The 24,776-nt window shown below is 48.1% G+C and overlaps 1 protein-coding gene across 8 annotated transcripts in view; it reads right to left on the bottom strand.

Annotated features, from left to right (window-relative positions):
* RNF144A (ring finger protein 144A) overlaps nucleotides 1–24,776 on the bottom strand; it is a 105,885-nt gene that overhangs the window by 38,845 nt on the left and 42,264 nt on the right. For 6 of the 8 annotated variants that reach the window (XM_053588405.1, XM_053588404.1, XM_053588403.1 and 3 more), the window contains one exon: nucleotides 403–548. The exons of 1 other annotated variant lie outside the window; for it this stretch is intronic. In XM_053588405.1, the coding sequence (XP_053444380.1) occupies nucleotides 403–537 (135 nt within the window). In that variant the 5' untranslated portion in view covers nucleotides 538–548. Of the gene's footprint in view, nucleotides 1–402; nucleotides 549–8,493; nucleotides 8,595–24,776 lie in introns of those variants that run through there. One more of the 8 variants, XM_053588410.1, reaches the window with a different exon arrangement.

Genomic DNA, 24,776 nt, shown 5'->3' with positions numbered 1-24,776 from the left:
TCACAGTCCCGGGCATGTGATCATTATATCCAATTTAAAACACGGTGCAATGAGAAGTGTTCTAAACTGTGTTACTCCCTTGTAAAATGCTGTCACAGGGACTGCTTTGGCAGCACGGTTACCGTAATGCAGTGGTTCTCAACCTTCCTAATGCTGTGGCCTTTTAATACAGTTCCCGTGGGTCACGACCCACAGGTTGAGAACCGCGGCCGTAATGGAAATCTGCCTGGGGCGCCTGTCTGACCCGCAGACTCTTCTGAGAACCATAAGCAGACCTGGACAAAGGGGCTCCCTCACCAGGCAGAAGTTCATCCAGAGGTTTCCTCTGTGTCTCTTAGAGTGAAAGCAAAAACCTGTTCCTGCAATTATTTTAAACATGCGTCTCATCCAGACAAGACTGACCAGGGTACAGAAGACACACTGGCACTGGGAGATGGTCGTCATCTGCTCCACGGGGTACTCCCCCAGACACAGCTTGCAAGACACCAGGGGGTCAAGGGCTAGGTCCCAGGTGGGCCGGTACCGTGCTGTGGTCATCGCAGAACAGTCTGAAACGAGAGAAGTGCAGACGGCATCATCAGACCTCCCCGCCACCAGCCTCCACCAGACCATGCAGGGGTCATGTCCCTCTGCTATAGTGGGGGCCCAGGGCAGTGGCCAACTGGCTGTTGATAGACCAGAGGTTTTAGATGAGCTCATTTGCATCCCTGCTAAGTGTAAACCCTGGCTCCCTGGATTGGGTCTGTGTGTGGTCTGTTCCCTATTCCAATGGCAACCTGGATGCCAACCCTCCGGGCAAAGGGCACACCCCTCCCCAACTTTACCCCCTCCCCACAGATGTTCATTTAGTAAGACACCTGCCAACCAGGCCCAGGAGGGCAAACCTCAGCAACCACGAGAGAGAAGCTTTTGTTACAAGAGTGATGCTCGGATTTAGCTGTTCTGCAATGTCACGGACACTTGGCAAACACGAGGATGGGCCCAGGGCAAAGAGTCAGAGCAGAAGGGCTTGGTGAGAGAGAAGAGGCCTGAGTTTGGAGGGGAGGTCACACATCCCACAGTGAAAAGGAGGCAGATCACGAAGAAGAGGAGGACACGGCCTCGTGCTATCCCCCGGATGGATGGCAGAGCAGTCTCGTGCTTGGCTGTGACAGTCAGAGCCACATTCCCAACTCCCTCTACCCACAACCAGCTCAGAGACTTAACCATGACCAGCCTCTACTGCAATCTATACAACAGGTGAACAGTCCCATCTCCTGTGGCATTGGAAGGTTAAAGAGAGACCGTATGAAGGGCCTGCACACACAGCAGGTACTCAGTAAAACCCTTTCCCCCCGCCCCGCGGTGTTTCCCTCAGATTATCCCTCCGTGAGAAAGCACCTGATGGTGCCCCAGGTTCTGCAGTGAGGTGCTGGATCTTAGTGTCACTTGTGCAGGTGACCCTTAAGGGTCAAGGGGCTATCGAGACTTTTAAATTTATGTCCTTTTCTCAAGTTTTACAGTCATAGCTCAGTGGGTGTCACTGAGCAATATTTAGTTAGGACAAGACACTGGCTGAATTCCATGCAGAGCATCCCAGGAAGGAGACGACATGGGTGACCCAGGAGGTAGAGTCTGCACAATCCTGAAAACCAGCCAGCAGACAAGACACAGGATGGGGAACAGGAGAGGCAGGCACATGGCAGATGGAGTAGGGGCCCCGGACAGCAGGGCTCAGGCACCTGAGGGGCCATGGAGGTAGCCCGGAACCTGTGCTGGACACTGGGACAGGTGGCCCACACGCAGGCAGGCAGCAGGACAGACAGGGTTCTCGCAGGGCGGTCAGCACCTGTCAGTTACTTAGTCTGGAATAACTGCATTTCCCATTGTGACAAAAGGACACTGATACCAATTCAAGTGATTTGGGGACTAGCTGGAGCTTTCAAGCTGATTTTAGCAAGCACCGTAACTTGACGTGAAGCTGGTGGGGCCACACATTAGATCATTTGGGGTGTCACCTAGATCTCTGGGAATGTGAAGCTTCCCATCCCCCTGAGGTCATTTCACACGGAACATCTCTCTATACCTTGAATTTATTATTTTGAAGATCTATGAGGGTTTTCAAGATCCTGAGCTTATGGGGTATGATTTATTTCCTTTATATTTCTCTGTATTTTCTACTGTTTTAATCCTCAATCATTTATTTTTCAAGTAGCATCTCTTTGCATCACAGTAAAAGTGATAATTGTTTAAGAATGTTAGCTAGTCCCCAAAAGGATACGAAACTTAACCAGAAGCACTGAAGCTTGGGTGGGCTTAGGAAATCACTCAAGGGTTGGAAATGTCCCCAAGGCGGAGTGGCTGTAACTGGCTTCTCTGGCCTGGAGATTTGGGATAGGTTGTCACTGACTATGTTGGAAACACAGGGCTGAGGTTCCTTGGGGCACTGTAGCAGACGTCACAGGGCAGAGCTCACACTTTGGAATCAGGCAGAACTGACTTCAAATTCTTTTTGTGCTCCTGCTTATGTGACTCTTGAGGGACTACTTAACTTTATGAATTCTTGTTTTTTCTTCCCCTCTGTAAAACCCATATACTATCACCTCTTGTGTAGACTTGCGAAGAGTAAGAGGTAATATATTTAAAGTCCCTGGAAGATATTACGAGCTTCTTAAGTGGAAATAATTATTATATATTAGGTTAACAAGCTTGGACATTAACCCATGCAGACAAAAGGAAGAAGAAAATTTGTTGCCTACAAAAGTAATATAATAAAATTAGTCTTTTAGGAAATTCAATCCAATGGCTAAAATCTTTGGAAGAAGCAAACACTAAAATCACCTAAAGTTTCCTACTTAATTATTATCTATGCAATAGGTAGGCAAAACTAGGTATCATCCCAGAATGCATTGCGTCACGGCAGAATGACATGCTGAGCAGAACCACAGAGGGTCCCTGAGCCTCCACCCCTCATCACCCCTCCTTACATCCTGATCAGGGAAACATTATGCGAACATTCTCCTGTCCCACAAACCACTTCTGTTCTCTATCCCACCTAAGACTAAGGCCCTAAGTCAGTGTTTCTCAAACTTTATCTCACAGCACTCTTGAACCTATAGCTGAACTTCCCTGGCACACTTAAATTATCTGATCAAAACAAACAAACAAAAAAGCCTAAAAGATATATACTGACTATGCTTTGAACGTCCTTAAAAATAATTTAATGAATGATTAAATTAAATTATTATTAAATTTAATTATTACTAAATTAATTAAATTATTAAATTAAATGAATTATTTATTGAAAGAATTATTAATTAACTCTTTAGAAATTTTTCGGCACATCGCAGATCCTCTCATGGCACACCGGTTGAAAATCACCGCCTAAGCTTCTGGCTTGTTCTCAAGACTACTTACTATTCTCTCTTCTCAGCTTGGGAGCTGGGCTCCTTTTCCTGTTTACAGCCTATAGGGCCTGACCTGCCTGGCTTCCTTTCTTCTTGGACCTGATTTCTTTCTGCTCCCCAGTGAGGGTGAATTCTCCCTGCCCCAGGCACAGGTCAGCGAGAGCCCTCACCTCCCACTTCCCCTCAGCTCCCCGCATTAAACTTGAGCAGGTCAAATTCTCCTTTCTTGCCCCACGTCAGTACTCTTTACCTTCTAGACCACATGGTCTCTGAACTGTGCTCAAAATCATAGTTCAAGTGGTGACAACAGGATGTATTTAAAAAACAAAAGAAGACTATATTGTCTAAACTCATCAGGGAGATTCCCCGAACACAGGATGGCCTAATATGATTTTGCAAGCATTAAACAGCTGCAAACTTGCCATCGGAATTTGCTAAGAGAATCACAACACACAATGAAAGAAAAAACAGTCTTTGTTTTCCTGATGTGAATGTCAAGTCACATGAAACAACAAACCACTTTAAGAACATCTGGTCAATCATAAGTATTATTCAATTTAAGCAATTCAAAATGTTCGCATGCCGAGTTACTTATTAAGCAAGACTGAAGTTGTGCTGAGGTCTGTGCATTGTCACGGGAGGGTACGGTAAGGACAAGAAAGAGCCAAAAGAGCAAGAGCAAGCTGGCCGTGAAGAGGACAGCCCAGGAACAGAAGGTCAGATGCACCATTCCAGCCCAGGCTCTAGGGGACCCTCTTCTTCCTACCTTTACTCCTGCAGCGGAGGGGATAGGAGGGGAGGAGGGAAAGGGAAGGGAGGAAGTTGCGAAAAGCCATCACACACCTCTTCCTCTCTGACTTCCCCCAGCAAGGCCCTGCCTTCCTGTAGTCATCTGGGTCACACTGTTCCTTCTCCATTCTAAGTCCCTTCCCCTCCCTCAGGACTTCTCCAAATCCTACCAGCCCTCCACACCCAGCTTCAGCCTCTGTGCTCCATGGAGTCTCCCACGTATGTGACCTTCAGTGGCTCTCCAGGTGCGTCCCCTGGAATAGAAGCAGCTCCCCCTGAGAACCTGCTGACATGTGTCATAATGTGTTGGGCTCCAGCCCAGATCTCCTAGATGAGAAACTTAGGCAAGGGGTTGGGAAGGCACATCAACTTATGTTTTCACGAGCCTTTCAGGGGATTCTGATTCACAACGAAGTTTAAGAACCACTGGTTTGTCCCCTTCCACTAGACAACATTCCCATCCAAGTCCATCTGACTTCAAAGTCTGTGTGGGCTCCATTCCACTGAACACATAGCCACTCAGCAATACTGAAACTCAGAGACCTGTGTCTGCAGGCCCTGGGCCAGACCCCATACACGCACTTTCATTTCTTCTGGGTAAGATGGCTTCTGACGTCTACCATATGTGTTAGTTTGTCCCCAACTTGGCAACTCGCTATACAAGTGTCAATGCTGTGTGTCCTAACCTTGTGTACAGTGCTGTTCACATATGTGTGTAATATGTTTGTGTATATCTATACATGCATGCATATACACACACACGTATGTGACCAGCACTGTATATATGTATACACACATTATACATACATATAACGTATATACATATGTATGTACGCGCGTGTGTGTGTGTGTGTGTGTGTGTGTGTAGGGAGAGAGAGAGCGAGCCTGCTTAATGTGCCCTGGACATTGTGTTAATCACTTTCACATGTTGCTTCCTCATCTGCACAATGACTCTGAGATTTGGATAGTTTGCTGTCACTCGAGTCTTACAGATGAGTGAACCAGGGCACAAAAAGGATGAAGGTCCCCGCACAAGCACACAGGGCTGGTGAGCAGCAGCCTCCATGACCCTAAGGCATACTGTCCTAAGCCTTTGCATATCTTGATCAAGAAAATATAATGGACCCTTTTGGATTCTTCAAGACACCAAACACAACAAAACAACTTCATTTCTGTCTCTGAGCTTCCCTGGCCCAACTCGAGCCCTCTCAGCTTGGTAGCGGCTGGGGAAGGTGACATCTTTGTAACTTGTAGCTGTCAGCAGGAGAAATATGAGAATGACTATGGACCAGGTGACTTTTCCAAGTTTATGATTTCATGATCCTTTAGGAAAGTGTGTAGATGTTACCTTCTCCTGAGCAGATGACGGCTACAACTCAATGTGAGAAATTTAACTTTTTCTACCAATTGCACTTAGGTATTTTCCCTACTAATTTGAAAAAATGTGCATTCACATGAAGCCCACAACTGGATGCCTATAGCATCTCTACTCACAGCTGCTGAAACACAGAAGCATTAAGACATCCTTTAGGAGATGAAGGAGTACGTTGGCTATGATACAACCAGACAATGGAATATCATTCAGTACTGAAAATAAACAAGCCATCGAGCCATGAAAAGGCGCAGAGGAACCTTCTATTCATTCACTACAGGAAGAAAGCCAACCTGAAAAGTCTACACACTGTATGATTCAAACTATATAAAATTCAGAAAAAGGCAAAACTATAGAGATAGTAAAACCAAACAATTTTTAAAAAAGCAGTGGTTTCTAAGAATTGGGGAGAGGAGAGGCAAAAAGTTAGAGCAGAGGATATTTAGGGCAGCACAAGTATTCAGTGTGCCACTGTAATGGTGGTCACGAGTCATCACACAGCTGTCAAATCCCACAGAGTATGGAACACCAGAGGTAACCCTAATTTTAAATAAACAATGTGCTGAATTTTTGTCCTCTTCCCCAAATTTGTACATGGCAGCCTTAACCCCCAATATGACCATATCTGGAGCAGAAACTTTAGGAGGGAATCAAGGTTAAATAAAGTCATAAGGATGGGACCCTAATCCAATAGGACCTTGGTCCTCTAAAAAGAAGGGTGAGAAAAAGATCTCATGCTCTTTCTAGGCCATGTGAGGATACAGCCAGAAGGCTGCCACCTGCAAGCCAGGAAGAGAGCCCTCATCAGAACCCAACTATGCTGGCCTTGGACTTCCAGGCTCCAGAATTGTGGGAAAATAAATTTCTTTGTTTTAAGCTACCCAGTTTGTAGTATTTTGATAAAACAGCCCAAACAGACTACTACATGGGCGAGAAAGCCAAATCAAAGCATATTCCTTAGTTGTAACAAATGCACCACCATGGTGTGGGAGATGAATGCTTAATTGTGTGCATGTGGTAAGGGGAATTCTGTACTTCTCAATTTTATTGTGAAACTGAAATTGCTGTAAAACAAAAAAAATTTTTTAAGAAAATGGCAACTATGAAATTCTCAAAAAGGTAAAATCATAGTCAGTAAACAGATCAGTGGTTCCCTGGGGGTTGGGATGGGGCTAAGGAGCAGAGGAAGCTTGAACGGGTGCAGGGCAGGGGATTTTAAGAGCAATCAAACCATTCTGTGTGATGCTGGAATCGCAGATACATGACATGATAAAAGCCCATAAAACAAAACTTCCCGGCATAAAGAGTGAACCTTAATGAGTGCAAATTAAAACAAAAAAAAGAAATCACTGCAGGATGGAATGAAACTGTGACAACAGATTCCACCTGTGACGCAGCCTCCCTGTGTGGCTGGGGGGAGCGTGCTGACTGCAGTGAGTCTGGCAATGAGTGGAACCCGTAAGAATTAAGGCAGTGGAATGGATCTGCAGGTAGCAGCGTGAACTCGGGTTCAGCTTAATGAAGACACAGATGACTACACGGAGAGAATACACACGGATTTGTGTACACACCCCAATTAGTTTACACGCATGCATTCCCCGGCCTTATCAGCTGAGACAGCACAGAAGCAATGATCCTCTAGCTTGCAGTGAGCACAGCTAGTGCCAGATCTTGGCTTCTCGCACGTGTTCTCAATAGAGACGAGAGTTCACCAAACGGCTGCAGATGCTCGCACTAGAGCAGGATGAGCAAGGAAGAGCTCAGAACTAACAAAACTATCGCATCGCACTGACAGGGCACATCAAAGCAATCTAGGAGCGGCTGAAAGAGTTCCCAATGACTGAAGCTGAAAATAAATCTGAATCATAACCCAGAGTGTGAAATAATCATCCAGAAGCCTATACTGATAAAAAATAAATGGGGGGGGGCATCTCTCATGCAGGAAAATTCCACGTAACCTGTGTAGACGCGCCTCCTCACGGGGCTGCAGCAGCCTCTCGCCCCACTCTCAGTGTGGGCTGCATCGAGTGACCTCCTTCCACAGGGGACAGCTGGGACAGGGGTAAAGAGAGGAACTCTACCGCACCTAAGGAGACAAGACCCCCAAATGTCATGTTGGATCTGGACTAGAAAGGGGGCATTGGGTACAAACTAAGGAAAGCAGAATCAAGTGTGTACTTCAGTGAAGAAGGATGCTTAACTGCATGACAATGTGCCACACCCACGCGAGACATTAATGAGGAAACAAGCCAAAGGGTGGAGAGGAAGGGACTCTCCACACCACCTGTGTCACCTTCTAAATCGAAATCTGTCTACATCTAAATCCAAAATCTAAACTGCCTTACAAGTTTAAAAAATAAACCTTTGTTTTCATTTAAATCCAAGTCAGCCCATTGAAATACAGAATAAACTGGAAAGATTAATATTTTTCCCAAAAGTATTATGGGTATTTTTCTCAAAAGTATTGTGAAGAGTGACACAAAAATTCTGAGGAACACTAGATTAAATACAATTGAACAGACTTCTTTATTTTTAACCATTTTAAGCTTCCTCTGGCTTTTGATGCACTAAAGAATTCTCCAGAAGCCCAGCAGGGTGCACAGTCGGCAGCTCTGGATCATCGGGCTCCTTCTCAAGGACTCTGTGCACCACAGAGGCTCTGGGGCTCCTCACTCTCCATCCTTTCACCCTGATAGGTGCCTATGTTGAGAGTCTGCAGGAGAAGGGGACAGGCAGACTGTCAACAAAGCAGGACGCAGCGCCCAGAGGAAGGGGACCCACAGGTCTAAGCTGCGCAGGAACGGAGGGGGAGAGAGCCACTGGGGTAAACAACCACAGACAGAATTCAGTGGGGCTCGTGGGGCTTTTGCCTTTAACATACACCTGCTGAGAGGAGAGGACAGCATCAGTCACTGGACACAGGGCAGCTGAGTGGACTGCACTCACCCGGAACTGTCTGCTCTCACAGACAGAGCCCGCATTCCTCCTAGCTGCCTCCCCAGCCCACAGGGGGTCTCAGGCCACGCAGCCCGCAGCAGGGACAGGGGCAGAAGCTGGGCTGCTGCAGGCTCCCAGGGCCTGCGCAGGGCGTGACTGAGAGAGGGACACACACCACCACATGTGCCACACACACCAGGCACACACCACACGCGCCTCACATATAACCACATGCGCTACAACCAAACGCACCCCCACAGACACCACACACCACCACATGTGCACACACTCCATACATAACCACACACACATACACACATCATAACACACCCACAACCACCCCGAAAACACCTGCCCCATTCACACCCCAATACCCACACCACACACACACATACACACACACACCACATACATACACCCCCTGCACACACAACACATACATCCCCCAAACACCAGGTAACCACATGCACACACCCTCCTCACACACATCACAGATACCACACACCAGAAACATACACACCATTCACACACATAACCACCTGCATTACACACACCACACCCACAGTCACATATGCACACGCCACATACCCCACACATGACCAAAACCCTGCAGAAAATGGCCTTAGAGAAACGTCCAGCATTCCAATACTGCCCAGGGCTTGGCCCCGAGACGCCACCTCCGGGTCTCTGCAGCAGCCGCTGCCACTCATGATGGGAGCTTGTTCTCATGCCTGAGACCCAAACAGCCGGAGCAGCCTCCCGGCGCTCTGATAAACACCGCACACACGCCCCACACAGGCTTCACATTCCTCAGCAGCCTGGACACGGCGGCCTGCTTCCCACGGGGCCAGACGTAGCCAGGCTTTCTGACCCCATCCAGGCCTGGGATGCAGAGGAAGGCACAAAGGCCCATTATCCCAACTCCAATCTATCTGCCCACATACCCACCACCCTTGGGCTACCAGAGAGCAACCTTTAAACAGCAAACACCAACTCAGTAAATGCGAAAGCGGAAGGGGAACTTTGGACCATTCAGAGATAATTTTTAGAGATAATTTCTTCCCTCCAGTTGCTAAGAAGTCACGGCAACCCCACCCTTCACCCAGTACCACTTCCTTCTATCTTCTGATCATGAACTACTCTTTTTTTTTTTTTTTTTTTAAGAGACAGAGTCTCACTCTGTCACCCAGGCTGGGGTGCAGGAGTGTGACAATGGCTCATTATAGCTTTGAACTCCTGGGCGCAAGTGATCCTTCTGCCTAGGCCCCCTGAGTAGCTGGGACTACAGGTGTGCACCACCACACCTGGATAATTTCTTCAAAATATTTTTTGCAGAGATAAGGTCTTGGGATGTTGCCTAGATTTGTATCAAACCCCTGGCCTCAAGTGATACTCCCACCTTGGCCTCCCAACATTCTGGGATTACAGGCATGAGCTACGATGCCCAGCCCTCTTAAGGTATTACTGCAAAACCTTGCCAGGGACATGGTCATTATCTCTTTTTTTTCCTGTCAGAAACAAAAGGAGAAGTAAGCAGAATAGGTGGACATCTAGGACAAGCCTTTGCAGAGCCTCCGGCGGCAGGCTCTGTGCTCTGAATAGTCTTAATCACGCTCTGTTAAACAAAGGACGGTCTGTGGGCAGTGTGGACTGGGTTATACGGCCAGCTGCAGATTTTCCTGCTCCTTTCGGTCAGTATGTGTTGATGGTGAGGGTGGCTCAGGAACAGGCCCTTGGCCAGCTCAGCATGGGGGACAGAGGCACAAAGGCTATTTCCTTCAGGGCCCCAAACAGAAACCTTGTTGCTTGGCAACAAGCCTGGGAAATGTCTGGGTTTGGAGCTTATCAATCCCTTGAGTGAATGGAACAAGATGTAATGGAGTCGGGAGAAGGAAGTTGGTAGAAATAGGCCTCTAGGAAGGTGCAAAAACCCTAGGTTTTACTACCAACTTGGGGATGACTGGCCATGTGACCCTGAGGCTGTCAATGCACCTTCACAGACCAGTGGCTCCATCTGTGACACGAGGATGCTGGCTGGGTTCCAGCATTCCCCTCAGCTGTGACCTTCTCTAAGCCTCACGCCTTCTGCCCACCTGGGAACATGAGACTTGGTCCTCAGTGAGCACCCTCTTCCATGCAGGTAAAAGAATGGATCTCAAAGTGAGACAGTGGCACAGATAAAACATGCTTCCAGTTATACACCCCATCATCCAGATCAATTCAGTGCACGTGCCACACCTGTGGCTATGAGCTGTGTTCTGCCCATCAAGTTCACCTGAGCCTCCCGCAACCTCCCTAAGCAGGTACCTGTAATTCCACCTCCAGGGGCCCTGCCCCACCCTTCTTCTTGTATTTAGAAGCCACATGCTCCTCACCCAATATTAAGCAATCTAGCATCAGGCTTCTAGGAAGTGCTAACCACTGTTCTAGAACTGGGATTACAAAAGCCAACAGGGACAGAGGAGCCGCCCAGGGGACACCGCCTAATAATAAAGTCCTGCCTTTGAAGATCTTCTCACTGTAAACACCTGTCTCTGAAGATCTTCTCACTGTAAAGGCAAAGGGAGGAAATAGAAGGTAAAAAATGACAAGGCGTCTGCTTAGAGAAACTTTGGGAGTCCAGTGGGATCTCCCTTTTATTACCATCAGGCTGCAGGTTTGACTTAACACACCCACCAGAAAATCAAGTAAAACCTCCTATTACAGCAAGTTCTAAATCTCTCCTGTGAAGTTTATTTTGGTTTTGTCTTTGCTTTCTAATAACTGGCCAGGGAGAAGTTGAGAAGATGGCAAATGCTGGAAAGAGAGGAAGCTGATGGAACCCCCGGGGTGAGTGCTAACAGCTGAGCGGCCCACACGGAGGCAAGGCAAAGGATCTAGTAGACTCTCTAGAGAAGGAACCCGCAGGATTCATACAGGGGCCTGAAATCACAAAGAGAGAACAGTGAGCCCAGCCTGCAGTTCTGGGGACCTTGTTACCCTAGAACTCGGTACATTCAGGACCCCTTTGACAGAGAAATACATGTGCATGTATTGATTCCTATTTTCCTGGCATATACCAATGTTGCTAACATAAATAAAACATGAATTAAGCTCAGTTACGGAATTTGTGTGTGTTAGAGCCAAGACAGAGACCTCCTTCCAATCATCCATGAAACAGATGCCCGGGGGCACTGCGTTCCAGGTCCTCCCCTCCCTACTGGGCATGTTAACCGTGAGCAGGACAGGCAGATAGTTCTGCCCTCAAGAACTTACACTCAAGTGGGAAGGCAGAAAATAAAGGCTAAATCCCTAAGGCAGCTCATCAGCCGGCTGTGTGGGCTGCGCAGGAAACTAGCCTAGAGCCAGAGCTGGGCAGTGGCTGATGCGGAGCTCCGGTAACAGCTGGCGTGAAGGTGGGCACAGAGCCTCCCTTCGTCCAGAAGGAGGAGTTGCACCCACCTGGGCAACAGACTCGGGGTTTGTCCCCTGTGCCCCAGTGACACACAGGGCCATGACATTCCAGACGGACTTTGAAGGACATGCTGATAAGAGTGTCCAAGGTCTGCGGATGGGTGTGGGGAATCAGGAGGCAGCTCAGCATCTCTGATCTTCCAGTAGAAGGACGACGGGACTTGGGGAGAAGCAGGTCTGAGGCATCACAGTCATCACGTTGACCTGTGGCTCTGCGAATATCAAGCACCCCGTTGACCCTCTCCTTCCCTGTAAAGCAGAGAGACACAGCGGCCAAATCTGAGGGAGGCAGGGAATTCCTGCCAGAAATCCTCTACCAGAGTGGGAGAGAGGTCAGGACCAAGGCAGAGGGCCTCAGACACCTGCATCCTGAAATTTTCACTTAAGTGTGCGTAACAGTTCCTCTAGAGTCCGCTGCTGTGAGAAAGAAGGAAGAGAAGCAGCAAGAGACCCAGCTCCATCCTCCTCTCCTTCCTGAGGCTCCATGCTGACCCTGCAGCCTGCTGCCCACCTGCTGCGGCAGCTGTGAGCGCTGCGGTCCCATTCTGCATTTGGAGCAGCTCACGCTGGGAAGAACACGGACAAACACTGTAATCCACCTGGTCATCTGAGCCCGCTCAGTCCTGGTATCCACAGAGCTGGAAGCCAGGACATCTGACATTCAGTAGTGCAAGCCTAAAAGAGGGGAGCAAAGCCCCCGCAGAGAGCACCCAGGCTTTCCCTGACGCCTCTACCACAAACCTTTCCTAGGCTGTCTCCAAACTCATTTCTACCTGTGGGCGTAGCCAGGGCTACTTTGAATCACCAAGGAACTGTAACCCGCTGCACCATTAAGCATTTCTCTTTCATGGGACCTCAGCTATTTTCCAATGTAATAAAGGTCGGAGAAAGAGTCAAATGCCACACATTTTAGAAAACAAGCCAAAAAAAAAAAAATTTATCCTAGTGTCACTGCAGCAGTACATTGGCCATGACAGTGTCCCTGACCTGAACATCTTTCAAAGCACACTGGCCCACAATCCACTGATCGTCCTCTGGTCCCCACACAGGTGGCATGCCCGTCACTCTCCTCTGCACCTGCTCATTTTGTTATAGCTCGTCCCTTATGTACTTAGATGTGTATTTTTTATTTACTGTGTTCCTCTCCCTCAAAAATGTAAGCTTCACTCAGACCTACTATGAAACTAATTTAGGGTTTGCACATGAAAGCTATAACCCAGTTACAACCTAAGAATAGGGGGAAGGGGGAAAGGGAGGGGAGGGAGGGGGGAGGTGGGTAGAGGGAAGGGGTTTGGTGGGATTACACCAGCGGTGCATCTTACAAGGGTATATGTGAAACTTGGTAAACGGTCTGTAAAGCTAGTGAATGATGCCCCATGATCATATCAATGTACACAGCTATGATTTAAAAAAAAAAAAAATGTAAGCTTCACTGAGGAGTCAGCATTACCTTCCAACTGCTTAAAAAGCCTATTCAGAGGAAAAAAAAAAACAAAACTTGCTATATTTTGTTCTTTCCTTTACAGCCTAATTAATTAGGTAGAAGAAAAAAAACACCCTGGCCTCAATCAGGCAATTCCTCTTCTCCAACAGCCATGGACCAGATGAATGTGGAGCCACACTCTCCCTGCCACTGTAGGGTTCCCCATGCACCAGTGGGGATTAGCATCTCGTGACACACTAAGATTATCTGCTATGTTTTCTAACATCTGTATGAAGAGATATGAAGTCAACTCCAACTATCTTAACAGATTAAGAACTGAAGTTTAAGAAGGATATAACAATTTGCTCAAAGTCCCAAAGTCACAAGTGGCAAATCCAGGATTTGATCTCAAGTCTCCTGACTGCCAAAGCCTGCATTCTTTCCACACACCCATCTCTCCAAGGCTTCTACAGAGCTTGCAAAGGCTCCTTCATTAACAATAACTCCCAGGGCCATGTACAAAGTGGAAATCTAATCTATTCACCTTTAGAAATACAAAAGGAGTCACCCTATGAAAGAACCAGTGACAGATTTTCTTTTAACTTTTCACACCTACAGAGAATATCTTTCTTCATTATAGAGAGCTCCCCAGCTATCAAGGAAGGCCTTTGAATGAACATAGATGGTGATAAGAGAGCGTTAGGTGGCTGGAAGGCAGAAATAAATCCCATGTTCCACATCCCGGATCATAACCACACAGAAAGCTCCTCTGCTGTTCCCCATGGTCAGTGCCAGAGACTGCTGATCCGTGTAACTAGGGTGTTAATCTCATTTGAGTTTCCTGCCTCTCTGGGAGGAAAGCTGAGCCGTCAGCACACCCTGGCCAGGACTGAAGGCCACGGGTTCAGGGTGAATCCACCTCAGCTGTGTTTAGAGAGACCTGACTCTGTCCAGTACCCCTCTGCCCAACATGCACCAGCCACCCAGGCCCCTGGCCCACCCTTCCAGAACTCAAATTCCCACAGGCATCAGGAAATGCCCAGCTGCCCATCTCTCCACTGGCTGACCTTGGGTGAGAAGACCCCAGGTCATATCAAGTTCCAAGATGCAAGTGGGAGCCACAGCTGTCTGGCAGCAAAATGTGGTCGGGGCAATGCTGTGAACCCTTCAGGGCCCCCCTTTGTCCTGAGAGCCAGTGCCTCACCCATTCCCCTCTGGCCTTTCACTGGACAGAAGCCCCATTAGATATAAAAGCAAACTGTATAACTTACTCAATATTAGCTCTGACATGGTGGTGACTGTCCCCAACAGTGCAGAGTACTCACGGAGAGCAGTACACACCACCAGGGCCGGGGCACCAGCTGCACAGCCAGCTCACCTGCTTCCTGAGCCCCAGCCTCCTTCAGAGCCCTGAGGGAACCAAGTGTAATCAAATCATCTGATGCAACCTTTCCTGAAGGGAAACAAGAGATGGGAACTTCAGAGTACTCCCCAGAAAACCCCGACAACCTGGGAACAGGCTTCAAGACAGAGACATTCCTGCGGGGATTGCCCATAATAACACAAGTCTATGCAGCGTACCTATTTCCAACTTCACGTTCAGACTTGGGGTTTTACTCCCAAGTAAAATGTCCCCTGTGCATGGAGGCGCCAGTCTCAAAGAGTGGATGTGGGGCACCTCGAAGTCGGATCCACGGACGGATCTTGTGGTTGAAATGATAATGGTCTGATGTGACATGTGCTCCTGTGGACCCACAGCTCCCCGGTCAGTTGGCCATCATCTGTACAGAACTGCAGCCCCGCAAATAGCCGTGCTATCCTTACATACCCTATTCCAGGCCTCTGACCCCTGAGGGCCCACGAGGAACTTCCTGACAACCCAGAAACACAGATCCCTGTCTCCCAGGGCTACACCAGACACGTCTCCTGCGCTTTCCTTGACTCCTCACCCCTGTGTGGACCTGGGGGTGTGATGCCGCCTCTGTGGGTTCCCCAGCTGGCCACACACCCGCCAACAACACTATTTCATCAGGTCTCTCCTGGCTGGAAACTTCTCAGGACTCCCCAGTGACGCATATCACCTGCACCCCCCGTCAGTCCCACCTGGCTCTTACCACCTCTACGCTTTTGTTTTCTCCTTAAGGGATACACTTAGCACTGTCTATTGTTTAACTCATTTCTCCTGTTAATTTTCTATTTCCCTTTCCAGAATAGACACTCGACTCCAGGAGGGCAGTGATTTGTTTACTAAGTGTTCTGAGAACTACCAGCTAGCACAGAGGAGCTCTATGAACACAGGTCAGTAAAACCCACCTAACCGTCTAAAAACTTACTGCCTGGGAAATGCTCCAACAGCAGCAGTAAAAGATGTGATGCCTCCTCTACTGCACAAGCAGCTTCCCAGCAGCAGGGAACATGTTGTTTAACAGGGAGCCTATCATAGCAAGAATTCGAAATAACTACTACGTGTGGAAAGTAAATATTTACTGAGTGATTGGCTCAATAACTGCAGCAATGAGGTGTGATTTTTCTCTGTAGTGAAATAAAAATGCTCATTAAACAATAAAATACATGTGGAATGTTGATAGGGGCCCAACACAGTAATATTAAAATGTTCAAATAAGCCTTTGCAGCTCACCTGCACTTTGGTGTGGTGACCTCAAGCAGAGCGCAGCAGCTGACCTGCCTGGAAACGCAACGCCCTGGGCCTGCCTTTCATCAGCTCTTGACCCTGGCACAGCTCCCAAGCTCTCGGCATCCTGATTTACTGTGGAGAATGAGAGCAAGTCGTTGCACCTATAAAATTTTCCGCCTATAAAATGGACTGAATATTTTACAAGTTGTAATAGCCTGGTTACAGTCTTAGAGAAACTAATTAACATGGGCAATGGTGGTGTACCATGAAATAACACTTTGAAGAGGCAACATGTAATATTTACCAAGGAATAATAAAGATGTTTAAATGCTTTGATCAAGAACCCTCGTTTCTGGGAATTCATCCACAGAACAAAATAATGAGGGAAGGAAATTATTAATTATATAGCCTTAATATTTTAAAAAGGACGACTAGTAACAGAAAAATGAAAAAGTGTGTGCCACAGAGTCACATTTTACAGTATTAAACAATGGCTCTGTGATCTGAAATCGATGTGCCGACTAGGACAGCTTCTAAGACAAAGAAAGGAAGAGTAGCCACTAGCACAAAATGCCTTTTGATTAGACTGGGAGACACTATTTTTCCTCCTAAAAATCAATTTCCTTTATATATATTATATATATATACACACACATGCATACACGTATATTTCAAAAATTTCTGCAAACCAAGGAATGTCAAAATAATAAGAAATTTCAAAAAACTACAAAACAAATACCAAAAGTAAACGTCCTTAACACATACAGAGCTTTCGAAATGAAGAAATAAAAGAGCAGCAGCTTAAAGGAAAATGATCAAGGAGCAAGACACAGTTTACAGGGAAAGAAAAAGAAATGACCCACCAATCTACACACTCAGAAGAGAAATGCAAATTCACTCCATCCAGCTGCCATTCCTCAATTATCAAGCAGAAATTCAAGTGTTTGTCGAAACACTCTGCTGTTGAGGTGGCCCTTCAGTGGTCACCCACTAAGTTTGTCAGCTGGAATTCACGTTCACAACACAACACGTGGAATGTGGGATCTGCCCATAAGGACCAAAATGTAACTGCCCTACCCGCTAGCCTAGTAACCCCACCTGCAGGCACATGACCAGGGTCTGCAGTCAGACACTGTGGTCGTCTTAGTTACGCCAAAAGCCTAATAATGACGCAGGTAGGGGGTGGGTGAATTAAACCAGGAAAGCTCCGCACTCAGAGGAATACCACGTAATACCACTATGCTACAAAGAGAAGGAAGAAGCCTCCTGAGCATTCAAAGTGAGCCAAGTAACAAGAGCCAAGTGTAGGAGAGCGTACATCACATGCTGGACCTTGTACGTATTTGTGCATATTTGTACATGTTTGTATTTATATAAACAAACACTGGATGAATATCCACAATTCTAACTAAAATGTTTACTAATGAAGTCTGGGGTTGGAGGCTGGACTGTGGACGTAACAGACTGGCAGAGACGTCAATGGGATCCTCGAAACAAACCTTTAAGTTTGGCATGAACCACATAGGTAATTAAAAATTACTGAGATTGTAATAAAATAAACATGCATGCTGCTGTAGTAATTTAAAATAAATAGATGGTCTCTAACTTCTCTCCCTGTCTTAATTCCACAAAGGAATCACAGCTGCTCACTCTGTACCATCTTCCCCCAGCTCGAAGCTAGGAGATGTATTTTGGTATTGTATAAATTACCGACAAAGTTCCAAATGATATTTTAATACGAGTTTTATTCTCTGAGTTAACTCAGAGTTCCAAAAATATCAGTGTGTATCTGTTCTCCGACATGTTGCTTCCTAATTTAAAATCTGAAACTCACTGTCTTGTCAAAAGGTGCAACATCCTTGACTCATCTGCCCGTCGGAGCTAAGAAGTCAGACGAGTGCCGGACAGCTCACGGCAGGGGTCCTACTTTCACAGTGCCAGACTCTGGGGGAGGGTTTTATTTTTCTCATAAGGTAAAAAAGGCAGCATGAATTCAGATAAGAATTACGAACTAATAATAGCCAACACGTACCAAGAAATTACTGGATGTACCAGCTCAGCAGTCACTTGATCTTATGATAGCTCGATGAGATGGTGCTGTTATTGTACAAGGAAACTGAGGCACAAAAAGTAACTTGTTGAAAGCTGTACCAGCAAAGGTATGATGAAGACAGATCTGAATCCAATCCTAGTCTCTGAACCACATCAGTCTATCTGTTTTCTGAGATAAAATTAGAACGTACATGGTCCCTATTGTCATAAGGCAACCACAGCCTACTTAACCTGCAGAATCAAGCCACAGTCACCATTTATCCTTAAAGGTTCCATACCATTAAGTTCCCCTGGTGAGCAAGATGCCAGCTTTACCATCCGAGTTTACAGACTGTGACCGAGGTAGAGCTGGTAACTGAGCAACCTAACATCAGTGAATGGGCTTTAACATGGCCTAGGAACATAGACTCCAGAATTCTCTCTTATTTCCCACATCCTTCCTTGTACTGGTGAATCAGATTCTATCCTGAAGGCCAGTGATAGCCAGACCAGAGACTGGCAAGTTTTGTCTATAAAATGCCAGACAGCAAATATTTTAGGCTTTGTGGGCTGTGGGGTCTCTGCAGCGACTACACAACTCTGATGTTAGAGCACGGAGCAGCCAGAGACCATGCATACACCAAAGGGCTGGAGCAAATGACACCTCATTTATCAACACAGGCAGCAGCCAGATGTGGCCCAGGGACCGTTGGTGAACCCTGGGATAGAGACTGATGATTCTCTAGTGGTGATGAAAGTATGTCTCTAAACATTGTTAAACGTCACAACAAAATTTTCTTAAAATTCCTTTTTTATTCTAAATACTAAAGTCCAATGGGGAGATATGCTTACCTACCTATCCACCCACCCCAGCTGTGCACGGCAGTGCTGGGCAGGCTTCCACAGGGACTGCTACCCTGCAACCATCAGGGGAGGGAAGGACCCTGTGTTCTGGTCACCTTACGTAAGCATCTCATCTGTGTGTTTGATGACAAGATACACAGGAGAAGGGGAGGACGTACAATAAAACTGATCCAAATAGTCTGGGGTTGTACAGATGACGCCAGCGCTGGCACAAGAGCCTGAGTTCCTCACACACGGGGCCCGAGGTGCCATGCAAGCCCAAGATGACAGACAGTGTCCCATCCTGGAACGTGTGCGGTGTTCTGGGATCAGAGGCCGCTTGCTTTGAATCCCAGCTCCCCCCAACCCTGGGACTGTGGCAAACCACCTAAAGAGTTACTAAGCCTTAAGCTGCAGGAAGTGAATATCACCTCATGTAATTCTTTCAGCAAACTGCAGAGTAGGCATTTTCATCCTCATTTTATAGATTATAAACAAAACTGAGGAGTTTTAGTTCTATAATTAATTTTTCCAACGTCACAAACTAGTCAATGCCAGAGTGTGGTTTCAAACAGGTGATCTGGCTCCAAAATCACCCTCTTCACACCATAAGCTTTACCACCTCCTGGGCTTCACTGGGAATGGAATCTACTGGTCTACTGTTACTCAACCTTTATACCCACAGTTCTAGCCAAGAACTGAACTCATCGGCTTTTTCCTGCTGACCTTCTGATTTGCCAGATGTGAACATCTGTAAGATGTTTTCCTTTGGGGGTTTGGGTCTGGACGCAGCCCAGGAACAAAACCCCAGTCCCTGGTCTCACTGAGAAGAGCAGTGTCCCCCTCCAGGCTGCGGTACAGCCCTGACACACAGCTGGCTGCCTTGTTAGCGACAGTCCTGAGAAACCCGGGCAGCCGTCAGCAAATCTAGCAGTTCATGTGCCAGAGTGGCCAGGCAGGGAGGGGTCTGGGAAAGGAAAAGGACTGTGGAGAGAAATCTTCCAATCCCATATTCCCACTCCAAGAAACGGCAATTAGCCCACAAAGCAAATCTCCTGGGGCTATTTCCATTGGCCCTACCCAGCTAAAAAATTCTTCTAAAAAGGAAAAATAAGTTATCCACATATGAAGCCATGTGCCATTTAAGAGGGTAAGTGGGGGTGAATGTAAGAAGTTATATAATCTCCCTTTTGTAGCCAGGAGGAAAGTCACCCCCCAAGTTTGACGGATGAACAAAGAAGCGTGGCAGCATTCCACACTGTCGCTCAGTCCTGCTCCAGCACTGCCAGGCAATGAGGGAGCAGCAGTGCCCATGATCCAGGCCTGGGGGGAGGAGGGAGATGGTTAAAATTAGAATCCACACCGCTGTTCTGTTCTGCTGCTCCGCTGCTCTGGCTTCAGGGGAAATGGGTGGGTTTTAGTGGCTTCAGCTGGATTTGCAGTTACTTGCCAGATCAGCACCCCGGAGGAGAGAGCAGCTCCTCCCCAGGGGCCTGTGCAGGAACTAAGGAGGCTCCTGCTCCAGCCCTCTCGGTGCACCAGCCAATCTTCAATCTCTCCTTTTTGCACATTGTAAGAAAAGAGAAGGAAAACTGCATCAAATTCAAAAGAATCAAAACAGAAATCTAGAAATACACATTCCGCACTGTCTTGTCCTAAGTAGACACGTCCAGGCCCTGGTGAAAGGCAGACCAGCAGGATAGATGGCTGGAAACTGGGAGCTGAAGCCAGGACAAAAGCAAGGTGAAAGTCAGGGCTAGCGAGAGCCTGGGGAGTGCCCCGTCCAGCCTCTCATTTGAGCCCAGGGAGTGCCCCGTCCAGCCCCTCATTTGATAATATGGCCCAGAGGCAGCACAGAGGGCAGAAACAAGTCAGAAGACAAGGGCCCCAGTCCCAGCCCAGCAGGCTGCTGCTCTACTACCCAGAGATGAGGGCTGCCTGAGTCTAGAACACAGGGCTGTCCGTTTCTGCAAGCTGCTCCTCCCAAGTGAAGTCTGCAAGAGAGAAGGCTTAAGGGATGACGTCTCCTTGATCCTGAACTACATCACAGTCTCTACCGGGCTCTTCGTCAGAGCCTAATTGGTTCTCTAGTCTTCACTGTCCCGTCACCCAGGTCACTTGACACTTCAGGTTTGCAGCATTCATTAAGGATCTTGCAGGTGTGTGGGACAGGGCAGGGGAGTGGGGGCGACCACGTACACAAGACAGCCTTGCCACAGGGCCCTCTCCTGGCCCATCCCAGCACCCGGCGAAGCTCACAGTGCACAGAATCAGGCAAGCAGGTAACTCTAGAGGCCAGATAACTGAGGGAATATTAAAGAAGGCCATAACTTGGAAATGGAAGGACACTTAAGAGAAAAGGGGCAGACTGCACTCCCCTCCCCAGGGGTCCCTGCCAGAGGCTGAGGCGCAGGCAGGTGGGAGGCAGAGCCAACAGTGAAGTTAGTGAGCAAAATTCATGCTTTCAAAGTCCTTTTTTTTTTTCCTTTGGAGGGGGTGGTTGTGGGTTGTGGTGTTTTAGGTTTTTATAAAAGATTTTGTCCATAAATTTTGGGCAGGCAATGGTTTGGGGACAATAAATTTGGCTCAACACTTCAAACATGGACAAGGCTGCAGAAGGAGAGATGGGCCCCAGCAGAAGCCTCTGCCCAGGAGAAAATGCAGCCGTGGCTGCTGGTGCAGAAGCCGGGCCCAGGTCACCGGCCCAGGGGTGGCCAGCGGCTAATAGCACAGACTGCCCTCTGTGGCCTCTGCTCTCTGGGGGTATTTGGGCAAGTTCCTAACCTCAGGGTAAGCATCCCTTATCCAAAATGCTCAGAACCAGAAGAGTTTCAGATTTTGGAATACTGGCACGTACATGATGAGATATCTTGGGGCTTGGAAACATCTTAGCACAAAATTCATTTATGTTTCATATACGCTATACACATAGCCTGAAGATAATTTTGTATGCCATTCTAAATAATTTTGTGCATGAAACCAAGTTTAACTGCGATCGGGCTCATGAGGTCAAGCGTGTGCTGTTCTGTTTACAGCATCATCACACTGGTGCTCACAAAGTTCCAGACTCTGGAGCGTTTTGCTCAGCCTGTGCTTGTGTCTGTGTCTAGGGCTGCAGAAACAAAGTGCTGAATGCCCAGACACGGAAACATCAGAGACTTACCATTGGGAAGACAGAAGTGCAAGACCAAGGTGTCAGCATAGCCTCAAAAGGATGCAGTCCTTTTGAGGCTATGGGAAGGGTCTGCCCCAGCCCCTCTCCCAGTTTGGAGGTGGCCATCTTCTCCCCACCTCATGTCACTTCCCTCTGTGTACATCTGTCTGCAAATGTCCCTTTCTTATAAGGACACCAGTCATATTGGGTTAGGGCACAGATTACCTCTGAAAAGCCCTACAGTCTAAGGCACTGGGAGTAAAGACTCCAACACACGAATTTCAGGGGATACAACTCAGCCCAAGACAGCACTGACCTCACAGTGTCATCGTGAGGGCTAGTAAGTTAGCAGCTGTGGCACACTACACATGGGCCTGGAACTCCAGCGATGTACTGTAAGGAACAGCCACCATTGTCATCACCACAGGCTCATCCCTGAGGAAAGGGTCACAGCCTTGGACCACCAGGCAGCCCTGTGTGCATGCCAAGTCTGATGCTGAGGTCTCAGGCTTGATTGTCCTGCAGCTGTGGTACCCGTGACCCCTAGATCTCATCTGGCCAGAAGGATACCCCCATACCCTGCCAACCTCCTGTGGCCACTCTGGGGAATAAGCAGGGCAGCTGGGAAGTGCAATTCCCAGAGGAAATGGCTGGCTGGGATCCCCATGCCGGTGTTTGAAGAGGAACACTAGATGTGAGCAATGGCTTCACAAGTTCAGTATCTATTTCGTTCTGAAGAAGAATTAATTTGTTTTTCCAGACACTGCGGCTAAATTAATTTGCACAAAACAACGTTACAGCTAATTCTGGTGCTACTTTATATGGCTGGAAGAAATGAATGTGTTGTTGGCTCTGTGTCTTGTGACTTGAGCATGATAAGCGGTGCTCATCTTCAAGACCAAAGATGTGTGGAAGCAGGTGCAGGCCCTCACTGCTGCCGCCACCACAGGACACGTCTCACTTACTGCAGTCACTCGCCGCATTCCCAGAACAAGCCACTGGTTGGTCCCAGCTGTACAGGTGGCTGGAGAAGCTGGGAGTGCCCCCCAGGCGTTCAATCCAACCTTGCCTACTCTGTCCCCCTTGTCCAACCAAAATAATATACAAAAGTACTGTCCCCACGTGTTTTAACCTGTGAGTCATGCTGGAGGATATTCTCATTCTGTATTTCCCAGTGCAAATAAGGAAAGCCAGAATTTTCTAGAACATATCTCTTCCAGCCTCCTCAGGGGTGGCCCAGAGGGGAGAAGGCATTTGAGGAAGGACAGGCAAGGGGCACTGTCCTCTCTGACACCATCCTGGGAGAGCCTGACAGCAGCCGTGCAGGAGGCGCATGTTCAAAGGCAAGTGATGACAATCCCATGAAGTTAAGACACCTTCAAAGAAGATGTCATTCCCCAGCCCACAGATATCAACAGCTAATCGCACACAGTGACCCATTTCTAAAAGCCATCAGTGCTCCTTAACATGCTGATGGGAGGGCCACCAAGAAACACCAGGCCCAAAATCCAACAGTTTAATGCTTTCGGTTTGAAAAGATGACCCCGAACTGTGATTTCCCAGCAAACTTTTGGGATGTTTTGCACATAAAATAGCATTTAGGAGAAATAACTTCCTTTGGTCTCCCCCAGGACAGACTCTGAGATGATGGCTCCAGGGAAAGTGACTTATTTGGGAAGTGAGTTTCCTGAGCTGAGGAGATGCTTACAAGCACTGTCAAGTGAGGCTGCCAGGGAAGGATCCCCCGTCACAGTTTCCACTGCTGGCAAGGGTCAATTAATCCCATGGGGGCACTTGAGTGGTGCTGTCACCCCCCACCTCAACAGTCATCCCAGTGGCAAGGGGCTGGGATAGTTATCAGTTACCCACCTGCCTCGTGACCCAGAAGTGAGGCTGTCCAGGGCAGGCAGTGCTGATCGCCACACCCCTCCTGCCACACGGCCAGGCCCAGGGGCTCCTCAGAGAGGTGTCACACAGACACAGGCAGGTGTCCCCAGATGGGCCAGCAGGCACCAGGAGGGCAGGTGGGCACGGCAGGGTGCTTGCAGTCACCACAGGAAGCCCTAACAGATCCCCTGCTCTCTTCCCCGTCCCAGGGGAGGTTTTCTGTAGAAGGTGACAATGGTGTCTTTCCACAAATGAGAAATTATAAGTTTCACATAACATTTTCAAAGCTTGATTTGCAATAATCTGTCACAAAAACACAGACTCTCGTTGGAGAAAGAACGACTTAAACACACAGCGATGGGCGAGACGTCCCCTGACACACGTGTGGACCAGTAAGAGCTCAACACACGGCGATGGGCGAGACGTCCCCTGACACACGTGTGGACCAGTAAGAGCTCAACACACGGCGATGGGCGAGACGTCCCCTGACACACATGTGGACCAGTAAGAGCTCAACACACGGCGATGGGCAAGACGTCCCCTGACACACGTGTGGACCGGTAAGAGCTCAACACACGGCAGTGGGCGAGACGTCCCCTGACACACGTGTGGACCAGTAGGAGCTCAACACACGGCGATGGGCGAGACGTCCCCTGACACACGTGTGGACCGGTAAGAGCTCATATCGGGGAGAGACAGTGAGAAAACGAGGAAGCCAGGAATGGCTGGAGAGTCACGCAATGTGAGAATGTGGCAGACATGGGGGCGATCATCGGTGGGCAGGAACGGGAGACGCAGATGCCTCCAGCCTGCCTTGTGAGGAGAGCTGTGAACACTCCTGACACTGTTACTATGAGCACGAAAGC

This window comes from Nycticebus coucang, chromosome 4 (genome assembly GCF_027406575.1).
Source record: "Nycticebus coucang isolate mNycCou1 chromosome 4, mNycCou1.pri, whole genome shotgun sequence".
Lineage (NCBI taxonomy): Eukaryota > Metazoa > Chordata > Mammalia > Primates > Lorisidae > Nycticebus > Nycticebus coucang.
Note: the sequence above shows the minus strand (reverse complement) of the source record. Positions and strands in the feature narration are given on the sequence as shown.